This window comes from Labeo rohita, chromosome 4 (genome assembly GCF_022985175.1).
Source record: "Labeo rohita strain BAU-BD-2019 chromosome 4, IGBB_LRoh.1.0, whole genome shotgun sequence".
Taxonomy (NCBI): domain Eukaryota; kingdom Metazoa; phylum Chordata; class Actinopteri; order Cypriniformes; family Cyprinidae; genus Labeo; species Labeo rohita.
Window position 1 is genome coordinate 30,257,663 of NC_066872.1, and position 12,609 is coordinate 30,270,271.

General features: G+C 37.2%; 1 protein-coding gene across 1 annotated transcript in view; it reads left to right on the forward strand.

Annotated features, from left to right (window-relative positions):
* Window positions 1–12,609, forward strand: part of snd1 (staphylococcal nuclease and tudor domain containing 1) — a 216,723-nt gene that overhangs the window by 71,426 nt on the left and 132,688 nt on the right. The window contains exon 15 of the mRNA XM_051107004.1: window positions 1,342–1,483. Within this exon, the coding sequence (XP_050962961.1) occupies window positions 1,342–1,483 (142 nt within the window). The remainder of the gene's footprint in view (window positions 1–1,341; window positions 1,484–12,609) is intronic.

Genomic DNA, 12,609 nt, shown 5'->3' on the forward strand with positions numbered 1-12,609 from the left:
GGTTATAAAGTCAGAATTGCGGGATATAAACTCAATTGCGACCTTTGAAGAAAGAGACAAAACCTTGCAATTTTGACTTTTTTTTTTTTCTCACAAGTGTGAGTTTGTATCTCACAATTGTGACTTTATTCTTGTGATTCTGACTTTTTTCTTATTGTAAGCTATATGAACTTGCAGTTGTGAGTTATAAATTCCGGTTTTGAGGAGGAAAAAGACTGATTTTCTCATTATTGCAAGTTTATATCTCACATATAACATGCAATTGTTAGTTAAGTCAGAATTGCGAGATGTGAACTCGCAATTCTGAGAAAATGTCACAATTGTGAGTTTATATTCACAATTTTGACTTTATTTCTCACATTTCGGAGAAAAAAAGGTCAGAATTGTGAGTTTGTATCACGCAGTTCTGAGAAAAAAAGACCTCAGAGATGTAAAATTGCTAAAAGTTAAAAGTTGAAATTGTGAGATAGTTCCAGTTACCTTTTTTAAATGTTTAATTCAGTGGTGGAAAAGGGATTCAATAGTATAATCGTTAAACTGATAAAAAAAAAAAAAAAATAAAAAAATAAAACCTTGAAATTATAATCGTAATGATTGTTGTCATTTGAGAAATTAATTGTTGCATTTCAGGTATTGCACTTTCACCAATAAGCACAAATGAATAGCATGTCAAATACACAAGTTTATTTTACCTCACCCATTGTTCTTTATTATAGGCTGTTTATTATATAAATTAATATCAAAGACTTATGCAGTCTCTCTGTCTACATTGACAACTGGTAAACAAACAAAAAAATAGTCCCATTATAACAGCGATGAACAGTGTTTGTCAGTGCTTCCGTAATGAAGAGCAAGCGTATGTGCATGGTTGCCAGATTGCAACTAATTAAGCAAAACACCAGGCCAAAAATTATATCCTTTTAACAGAGGAGCTCTGATTTGGGGATTTGAACTCTTGTGCAACTGCACATGTGAAAGCTTGTGTAGTAGAGACGTCTAATATTAAAACTATCGGCAACACCATCGCATGTTGATGTAGTCACAGTTACTGTTTATTGACCTTGTCATCTCGTCGTCATTTTGTTTTAGTCATGGGAAAAAAAGCTTTATTCATCATAGTTTTCATTAACGAAACTGACAGTGTAATATATAAGTCTAAAAAAGAAAGTAAGTAACATGTACATGTATGTAATTTTATACTTTGTATACCAAGCATACAAATAAATGCATAGAAAAAGTAAAAAACTTTTTCAAGTAAAATAACATGCATAAATATAAATATGCGTAAAAATAAATATCTGTAACAATAACTGATTTTCTTCCTTTGTTATTCTTGCACAGGAGACACAGAAGGCGAAACAGTTCTTGCCTTTCCTGCAGAGAGCGGGCCGTTCGGAGGCTGTGGTGGAGTACGTGTTCAGTGGCTCTAGACTCAAGCTCTACATGCCCAAAGAAACATGTCTCATCACCTTCCTGCTCGCTGGTAAGTGTCAGTCGGCCTCGGCCTGTCAACTACACCGCCATCTGTGACCACATAACGACCACAATGTGGCAGCTGACCGCTGTTGCACTACCAGTCTAACACTTTCTATTTTGTTCCATTCTCTAATATTTCAAGAAACAGTTCACCTAAAAAATGAAATTTCTGTCATAATTTTCTCATTCCATTAGGTGTTCTTTTTTTCTTCTGTAATACAACAAAGGAGAAGTTTAGTTGGATGTTCAAGCTTCTTTTATGCGTACAATGAAAGTGGTTGGTGACCAGGGCTGTGAAGTTTCGAAAATCACCATAAACGTGCTTCATGTGACTCACTTTGTTACTTCTAAAGCCATTAAAAGACTGAAAAGCTATTCACAGAAAATCTTGCCTTGAAATCTTAAAAATCGCCTTTCACTTTAACTTTAGACTTTCTGCTATAATTAACTTGTTTTGTGTTCCTTGGATGAAAAAGTCATAGAGGTATTGAAAGACAAGATGGTGAGTAAATGATGACAGAATTTTCATTTTTGTAAGAACTATTCCTTTAATAATTCATACACGCTTCATGAAAGCATGTCTTCACGTTTCCTTGCCTCAAGCTTGCTTTTTGTGGAAGGGGTTTCTTTCTCCTCAGGATGCTCTGCTAGTGGATTTTTGAGACTAAATAGTTTCTGTCCTTCCCCTCTGACCCGCGGAGGCAGGTGTTTTGTGGGAGGTCTGGAAAGCTGATCTTTGTGCAGGCGTTTTGTCTATGCTTCTGACCTCCCCAAGGCAAGACGGAGAGATCTGAAGAGCTCAATCTGATGGAAGGTTAAGTGTCACATTTGCTGGCTGTGAGGTCTTGCTACTCAGCATCTGTTCTTCCCCTTGAGTTTCCTCGCCCTCTCTGTGTGGAACATATATGTGGACATGCTTGTGTGAACGTATCTGGGCAGGTACAGATAACATTGCTGCACATCAGGGAAGGTGGTGGAGCATCTGTGACCTTTGGCCTTTAATCAGCACTCTACATGTAGCCAATTGCCATTCTCACTAGCACATTTGCAGGTGTGTTGTGAAACCTTCACCCCTTGACATCTTTATATAGATATTTGTTGTTTAGGGTTTTCAGTTAGCAATAGCATTTTACATTATTTTTAACACGTTCATTTTAGCATTTACACTAACATTTAAAAGTTTGAAATTTTAACATCTTTATAAGTAGTCAAGGTTATATTTACTTAAAAATTTGTAAAAACTGTAATATTGTAAAATTACTTCAAATTAAAGTAACTTTCAGTTTCAAATTGAAATGTAAATTATTCATGTGATTGTAAATTTTAGCAGCCATCGCTCTATTCTTAATTGTCAGATGATATTTTAGAAATCATTCTAATATACTTATTTAGGACCATTTGTTATCACTGGTGTTATTTTTCCCATCATTTTTCCTCAGACTTGATGCTTACTTGGGTTGCCAGATGCATCAAGAAACAAGCTAACTGACAATAGCCCCTTTCACACAGTAATACCAGTAAATTGTCGTAAAATTACCAGAATGACTTTTCCAGTAAATACTAAAATGCCCAGGCAATTATGTTCTGGCTTTTTACCGGTAAAGCACCATTCACACATCAGTTTCAAAATACTGGTAAATTCTGTGACATTAACTGTAAATGACCTCTAAACGGCTTAGCCTCTCGGGCTGTGTTTGTAAACATGGAGGGGTATACGCAGTCAGTGTTTTCGTTGTTTTAATTTTTGTCAAACGTTCACATTCATGCAGCTGCTTTTGGTCCAGAGACATCGTATTAGATGACTTTAAACCAATCTACACAGCGCGTAGTATATGCGTCATTTGCGTAAGAATGTTATGTTCGGCTGAGAGTAGTCTGCCGTCAGTGCGTTCTGAACTCGTGTGTGCTCATACTAGTATTTTACTGATAATGTTACAAGTTCTCATAACGGTAAATTTTGTCCATGTTTAATATGTCTTAGTTCATAGAGCTTTTTAGACGGATGTTAAAACTTTTTAGGTCGGGTAGAATCTGCAATCTCTGATCCAGTTCATTTGCTAGTTTCAATGGCTGCAATACTTTGCAACCCGGGTTGTTGAAATCCTATTGGGTAATCTGGCAGTGAGTGGAATCACGGAGTCCAAAACCAAAAACAGAAATTTTGACACAGAACGCACATTTCAAAGCCGAATAACTGGCTGTAGCGTTGTTTTTCAGAGAAACAAATTTGTAAACTTATTAAAAGTATTAATTTCCAAAAAAATAAAAACTGTCGCTTAACCCTTGAACCCCTGATATACATCAGAAAACTACATTTTAGGATCTTTAATTGGGTGCCAAAAAGAAATAACTAAACCTATTACGACCAATCAAATCTATTCTGGATCAGTGGAGAGTGGCATTTTGGCTATTTGCTTGAGTTTCATACAACTTGGGAACTCTATGTAGCCATCACAAACATTCAAGCTTCATTAGACTACATAAAGAGACTGTCGCTTTCTTGTGGCCACTCAATTTCTTCCTGACGTACAACAGTGCCCTTCCAACCCCGACCTCAGCCTCTCTCCGTATCACTCAGAACAAGCCGCTGACTGATTTGTGTTATTTCTGAGTAGTTTATTTCTGTCCTCTCACCATCCGGTCCAATTATTCACCCCGAAAACGGAGAAGAACGACGCCCATCTATTTCTGCATCCCTCCATCCTTCCATTTATTTGTCTTTCCTTTCCCCGACGGAGAACAAACACCCTCCACCCCCACCGTGCTTAATTGTGCATATCGTCATTGGAGATATTTCAATTAATTTGGTCATTTGTTCCTGAGTGTGTCTTTTGCGTTTTCCTTCCTTCATTTGTTCCTTTTGTAATTAATTTTTTTTTCTCGCCTTCTTCCTATGAGAGATTTCGGACAGAAAACCTCCACTCTGCTTTTTCTTGTTTTCTGAAGTGATTCATTTTTCAGATGCCTTTTTTCCTCATTCTTTTTCTCGATTATGTGTGATTAGATCATGTAGGCTGGGATGTTTCGTGAAGCAGTTTGTTTGAGGGGGTTTATGAGTCAGATTCAGCTGATAGTTTTTGGTTTGTGTTGAAAATGATCCCCATTTTTCACCGTCATGGGTGCTTTGGGATCTGTTCTCCTGGCACAGCTCTTTCTGATGCTTCTAGTCTTGTTTGAGTGCTTGTGGAAGCCATTTTTCTGTCAGAAAAAGGAAAAGACTGACAGCACCAGGGGCTGTGAAATGTGCTACGGCACATATGAAAGAGCTTTAGCAGTTCAAGAGGTTATTGACTTTACGACATACAGGGCAGTGCGCCATAAACTCACCAGTGTAGATTGTGTTTGATTACCTGCAGGCCTTCCTCTGCACTGTATTTTTATGATTTTATGGCTGCATGTTGCAAGTCTCATATCTGTGTGGATCCAACAGGTCAAGGTTTGGCTAGTCAACTGCTAGTAGATGCCACAACTGAGCGTTTTCATGTCGAAATGAAAATATCTTAAACTAGTAAGGTGAAAAAGCTTTGTTTTGTTTGTCTGCCGACTGTAAATGAATCAAAACAGAAATGTCATTTTAAGTTATTTGGATGATTCAACTACTAGTCAACTACTATTTTACAAATACTTTTTTTATATGTACAATATACATTTTTGCATTTTTTTTTTATGCAGTAAATATTAGATTAGATCATATTAAATTATCCTAGATTATAATAAAAATATCTTTGACCCAAAACATAATAAAAAAATATATATATATATATTAAGTTTAACTGCAAGCATGCATAGCACCTTATTATTTTTAGTTTGCAACAATTCATAATTAACTTTGTATAAAAACAGTAGAAAGCAAAAAGAGGTCCTAATTTTATATGTAATTAAACAAGTGTGCACAAAGGAATATCTTTCCCATCACAGGATCTTTTTATTACATACGATGTGGGTTTGTGTCTGTATGTGTCCATTCAGACAGACAGTTTCTCCACATGATTGTTGCATGAATGAGCTCAGTACTAAATTAGACCACAGAATGCAGCCGTCCAATCAACAGAACCCTCTGCCTTCAGTGGTTGAAAGGTCAGACAATGCCAAAGCCTCGCCGAAAGAGAAGGAGAGAGAGACAGGCGTGCTTCCTGTCACTCAACCCTCCATTACAGCACACAGTTCCCTATTAGTGTTGCTATGGTGAAAGCCTCTCCACCCACAGGCGCGCCAGCAAAGGTTACCGCATTAAAAGGGCAGAAATGCTTCATTGCTTGCTTTCTTATTTTCTTCCACTCCCTTTCCTGTTTAAATGCATCTTTTCCTACAGGACGAGCGATATCATTGTGGCTCGCGGTGTCGCGGAGCTTCGAACAGATGTCGAAGCGGGCCTGATGTGTTTCTACAGTTTCACGAGCAGGGAGTGAATTTTTAAATATGTTAATATTAGACATTTATTTAATAGGGATGTAGCGGTATTATTAATATTGTGATAGCGCGATAAAACTGTCTTGATATCTTCGTGATTGCATGACGATATGAAACGATAGGTCTTCTCTGGGTAAAAAGTGTAGTTTTTAAAATATATGTATACTACTTAATCCAACATAAAAGGTCTTTAACGTTGTGTCTTTAACATGCATAGCACATTATTATTTTTAGTTTGCAACAGTTCATAATTAACTTTGTTTAAAAATGGTAGAAAGCAAAAAAACATTTATACATGTAATTATGCTTTGGCACCGTATCTGTCAAATGAACTAAAACCCAAAGCACACTCTGGCTTAATCCTTTCATCAAGCCTGTTTTCGTTGCGCGTCTCAAAGCGAAGCATGCACTTCGTTTAGGCGATCTGCTCATTATCCGGTGTTTTTTGCACCTCAGAACGGCTCAGTTCAGAGTGAATAAATGCATAAACTCGTTTCTTGCATGTTTTGTGAATTTAGCGCACATTTGGGAACACAGTGGCCACCAGTTATGCTTTACTTTTATGGCAGATGATTACAGAATTTTACTAGATTTGTAGTGAGATGCGTTTTTGTAAGCTTGTTTTCACATTGAAGCTGGAGTTTTTCGTCAAAATAAAAGCTACTGCTTTTTCTGTCAAAATAAAAGCTTAAAAGTGCAGTATGAATTGCTGACAGCAGTGGTTTAAACAGATAACGTTACTGCAGTCCAAATTTAAAATATCTCTTTCAAGTATAGAAATTAGGAAAGAAGTATTGGAATTTCCCTACTGTAGTGTAAAGCAAAAATAAAGTGGCTATGAAATATTCATTTTCATTTTTTACAGTGCTGTGGTTTTACAGTATATGGCTATTATTGTCATAGGAATAACAATAATATAAAATTGGTTATTATTATTATTATTATTATTATTATTATTATTATATTCTAATTTGTTTGGCTTGCTAAAACACCAATGTGAATGTAATTTAGACTGAGACGGTATACCACAAAAAAAAAAAAAAAAAACGAGGGTTGATTCCCTTTTAAAGTTTAGATAAATCTTAATTCACTGACTTTTTTCTAAACTCTTAAAGTGCATTAGATAGAAGACTTTAACTTTTAAAATGTACAATTTTTTTTTTTTTTCCCAAGTCTTTATTTTTAAATATCGCAATAAATATTGTATTGTGGACTACATATTGAGATATTATCATATCGTGAGATTTTGATATCGTTACATCCCTATTAACCATTAACTGAATAAAAGCCAAGCCTTTCTGACAAATTATATTTGCATTAAGAGTTATTGTACTCTATGTGAACATACTGTAACTCTCGAGATTCATTGAAAATGAGCTGCAGAAATTACTAGAAAAGTAAATACTTTGAAGGGTTATTAAACATTATGTATATATGTATATATGCCCCCTATTTACCAATGTAAATAAATAGTTTTTCAAATGTCTTCCCTTGAAAAGAAAAACATTTAGTTTTATCATCTCTTGAAATTGAGTGGAGTCAAATTCATAGCAAATCATGTCTTGCTAGAATAAAGAGGTCCTCGGTGGTTTAACCGTAATGTTATGAAGCTACGAGAATACTTTTTTTGTGCAAAGAAAACAAAAATAATGTCTTTATTTAACAATTTCTTCTCTTCTGTGTCAGTCTTTGACGTGCGTTCACAAGAATGCCAGTGTATTTACTATTTTAAATATAAATTGCAGAGAAACTCTTAAATGTGACTTTAAGTGTCTAGATACTTTTTGAGACTTACTGTGCAATGTGACTCTGCTGTTTTCTGTGTGTGTGTGTGTGTGTGTACGTGTACACTGCCAGATGCTCATCTCTGTGTCCTGAGGTGTGCTTTCCTCCTCTCCTTGCCCTCCTGAGCACTGATCAGAAGGAAAGTTCACTTGTTTGATTTTTAGAACAGAGTTCCCCCCACCCCAACAGTGTCCTTCCTTCCTGCCTCACTATAAAGAGCAAGAGAAAGCGTGAAAGAGGGAAGACGGTCATCTTCACTTGGAAAAGAAAGAGGGAGGAGTGGTTTGAAGCAGACATCAAAGTCCTGTGCTTCAACAGAGGTGTATGAGAGACGGGGCATCGGCAGGGGGGATCTTCCCTCTTCAGGGCGTCTCTGGTCCTGATGTAACTTTGATGAGCTGCTCAAAGCTCAGGTGCTCCAGAGCAGGCCAGCTCACGGTCGTGCGCGTGTACTCGCAACTTGGATACATGGTGGAGTTTTGTGCTTTTGATGATTTTGAGAAATTGGTCTCATGTCAAAGCCCATATGTGCTCGGAATGAGCTGTGGTGCTCTATCAGGGTTTTCAAGGTTTAGTCCAGCATGAAGTTCCATTTCTCTTTTCTTATTGTCATCAAATGCATCAGCGCTGCATTATGTGGGTTTCCTTCGTCTTTGGTGCCAAAGCTCCTACTTTTAAGGTCTGGCCTTGGATGGCCACGGTCCTGCATCTTTTCATAGATGGAGAGAGTTCGGTAGAGAGTTCTTCGAGCAGAAGCGGAACGTATATGAAGAAGAAAGGTGCTTTTATCAAAGAGCTTTTAGAGAAGAGGTTTGAATTCAGTTTTTTTTTTTCTTCTCCAAGCATTGACGTATTTCCTGTTCAGGCAGTTGGGGCGGAATATATCGAAGAGATTTTTTTCCTTTTAAAAACGACAAGTGACTCTGAAGACTGGAGTAATGGCTGCTAAAGATTCAAGGTTGCATCACAGGAATAAATTGTTTTAAAATTAGTGCTGTCAAGCTGGAATTTTTCCAGTTTAACGGCATTAAAATATTTAACCCCACTCACAACTGCTGCTTCTGTTTTAGACACAGAACATCTTTACGACCACATCAAACAGGGCCGTAAGATCAGCGGCAGCTATTAATGTAATTGCAGCCAGATAACCTAAAAAATAGTGGAAATCAATAACTTTTGTAGCTTATTTAATTTAAAATTTAGTGTTTGATAACTTTCCTAAAATTTCCTACTTGCTGAAGGGCAGAGGTCAATATTACTTTTATTATAATGAGTTTTTTATAAAGATTGTTTTAAATTTACTTAAATAAGAAGTCATTTTTAAAGTCTAATGTTAAAATCGATAGCTCTCAATTATACTGTAATGTTGAATGGCTATAGTTAATAATTTAAATATTAGGGGAAAAAATCATATGCTAGAGACATCAGTAAAATTGGTATCTGTGATACTCACCTTCAGTCATTAAAAACATTTAAAAAAATTAAAAATGTACTGTCTTTATGTTGTTTCTACATTAATTTTGAAGTTTGAATGCAAAATCATTGCAGTATAAAACTTTAAAGTGAAGTAGGATTATTTGCGTTTAATCGTGATTAATTTAAGAAAAAAAATATTTTTTTTATCTATTGACAGCACTAATTAAAATAGGAAAGAGTTCATTTAAATTGTCATATTTCATGATATTAGTGTTTGAACTGTATGTTGATCTAATAAATGCTGATTACAAACTTTTGAACGCTAGTGTTTAAGTTGTGTGTGTGTGTGTGTGTGTTCATCACAACTTAAAGCTGCTTTAAGTATTTCATGATCAAATGGGAAACTGCACAGTCCTTCCCCCTCTCTCCCTCTCATGTGGGTGAGCATAGTGATAAATTGGTTTCCGAACTCTAAACTGTGCTTGGTTATATAAGTCCAGACATTTCCATTTGAAGAGACAGGATCTCTCTCTCTCGCTCTCTGTCACACACACACTCTCTCTCTCTTACACAGTTCTCAGATACAAACAATTTTCACTCACAGCTCTAGTGCTATCACATTGTTTTGGCAGCAATGATGGCGAATGCATTGACGTTAATGTCATGATGAAGAGTGACCCTGTCGTAAAGGAGCCAGCAGTGACGCAGGGCATCGCTCTGTACATCACATTACAGAGCATATAGCTACGCTGAGAGCGTGTCATCTGTTTTTCAGGCAAGAGTGTGTCTTGTCTGAGTGCTGCACTTTGTTGGTGATTCTCTTGAGGAAAAGTAGCACGATATTTTTTTGTATTGCTAACATGCGCTGTTCTCACTCTGCCAGGGCGGTTGAAGGCCTCGGAGTGCTTTTACAGAGGGTTGGATTTTCTGGGTTTCTTTTGTCTTTAGTGCCAACGCTCTTACTTTTATGGTCCGGCCTTGGCTGGCTGGCTTCAGTCATGCATCTATATTTTCATAGTTGGAGAACTAGATAGGAGCTCCACCATTTTCTCACACACATGCGAAAGATGTATGGAGAAGATAGCGTTTAATGCAAAAACGTTTTTTTTCATGAGCGATTGCATGTAGACTGCAGTAAAAGGTGCGCTCAGCAAGTTTTAGTTTTGTTGATTTGTATTTAGCCCAGTGATTTTAGAATGTTAATTTTAAAGAGGTCTTTGGATGCTAAATTCACCTTTAAATGGTGTTTAATCTCAATTATCAAGCCGTTTTGATTATCTGAGCAGTATGATGTCATACTGCTCAGGCTCCGCCCACGACCATCTGAGCGTGCAGAAAAAGATGCTTGGCGCTTGGTACGCTCCTGACATTTTATTGACATATTGTTTTATTGAAAACAATTGAAAAAATATTGCGTTCTCTAAAATGATGGAAAAATTGTTTCCTTTCTGTTTTCTGCATCTCATAGTTCACGCATTCGCAAAATGGACATTTTTGGATTCAGTCCCAAATTTTCATGTGTTGGCGGTAGATCGTGCTGCTGCAGCGCACCGGTCTGAGCTCTGTTCCTGATCTGTTTTGAAGAACTTTTGTTGAAAGTTCTGTATATTTCTTTGTGCAAAACTTTTTGTAAGAAGGGGAAGAGTACGGAGTTAAATATAAAATATGTATGTGAATGTATTTGTGTACACACATTTACTAGGGTATTCTTGGTGGTTAATTACTGGCCAAAGAAAGTCCCTAAAGAAAGCCCCCTCAAGTATATCCAAAACCCATCAACCAATGCCCAATATTTATAGTTGTGGCTTCATAAATAAACATTTCGAATAGTCAAAAGTAGCATAAGCCATAGCAGCAGTGAATGAAAATTTGAGCCGTTCTCAGTGTGAATCCTTTCGGTGCAAAAAAAACCCTGCAGTCAAAAGCCCCTCTGCAGACACGCACAGACAGCTGCCTACTACTGTCAGGCCTTTATTACGACTTCACTTGAAGTTATTAGACACAGTGTTCCTGTCTTTAGCCGTCCTCTTTTAAATCTCTTCTTGTCTTCTCTTCATTTTCCTTCTCTCCCTCCACGGGAGCAGCCAGCAGCGTCTTCTGTAACAGAATGTTCCGGATGTTCCACTCGCTGTGCTCGTGTGATGGATACAGGGAACAAGTTATGATGTAATTTGATATTTTACTGTATATTAGATCAGGAGGGATTGTCAGAAAATATCACGCTGACAAAACACTCATAACCTAGGTGTATATATTTGAGCGATAACCTGAAAAGGAAAGGTTTCATCTCAGAAAGTCGTTGTCGTTCTTGCATAAAAGATGGAGCTGTCAGAATCGGGTCTTGGATGCAGAAATGCTGCAGCCATGTGTCATTTGCAGCAGTTATTTTAGGGATATACTGAGTCTGGTGCCATTGGAGATTCTGTGTGTGTGTGTTATTGGTGATAGGCTTAGTTTAACCATGTGCTTTTCTAGACATTCTTATTAAAGCTCTCCATCTTTTGGCACGGGCAGGAGAGTGACTGCAGTTTGCGCTCAAATGTGGATGGTTAAGTTGTAGATATCATGGGAAAACATGGTGTTTTCAAGAAATGTTGTTGGGCATGCTGTAGAGCATAGTAGTTACAATTCACTTCTTACTTTCAAAGAAACACCCTGATGTTCTGAGTGGACAAACACATGCCAGAAGTGGTTATGGTTTGTTTGTAGGGTCATTTCGGTAGCTGGTTTCTTGGAACCACAGCAAAAACCAGGATGCTTTTTGGACAACTACTTCAAGTTAAAAATGAACAGGAACAGTAGCACCATTGGTATACAACATGATGCTCTCATGAATGGCGCCAGTGACTGACACGCAAGACAATAAATTGTTGAATAAAGTCGTTATTTTTGTTTTCTTTGCGCACAAAGATTTCTCGTAGCTTAAAAAAATTAAGGTCAAACCACTGATTTCACTATTTTTTTCGATGTCCTTACTGTCTTTCTGGGCCTTGAACTTGGTAGTTGCATTGCTGTCTATGCAGGGTCAGAAACTCTTGGATTTATAAGAAATATCTTAATTTGTGTCTCGAAGATGAACGAAGGTCTTACAGGTTTTGAAAGACATGAGTAAGTAATTAATGACTGAATTTTCATTTTTGGGTGAACTATCTGTTAAAAAAAAAAAAAGTAACCATTCCCAAATTATTGAATTCCAGTGTACATGCTTAAGACGTAACAGTCTATGTCTATATGTTCTGTACTAGTAGTACTGTAGAAGCACTGGTATTGTTTCTTTAGGTATCAGCCTGGTACCAGAGTAGTGTTGATTTTGACAACCCTTAGCAGCTCAAAACCTCTCTGTTCCTTTCCTGTCGTATCCTTCGTCTTCTGTGGAGAACTATGATGTTGGGCACCAGAAGGGAGAGAGGGAGCGAGCGAGCAAGTGTGTTGGTTCTCTCCGCAGGAGCTCTGCTGCAGTCTCCACGCAGAAGTCACTGAATATTTCGGCAGCTGTAATTGTGGCTAAGGAATACCGAGGTG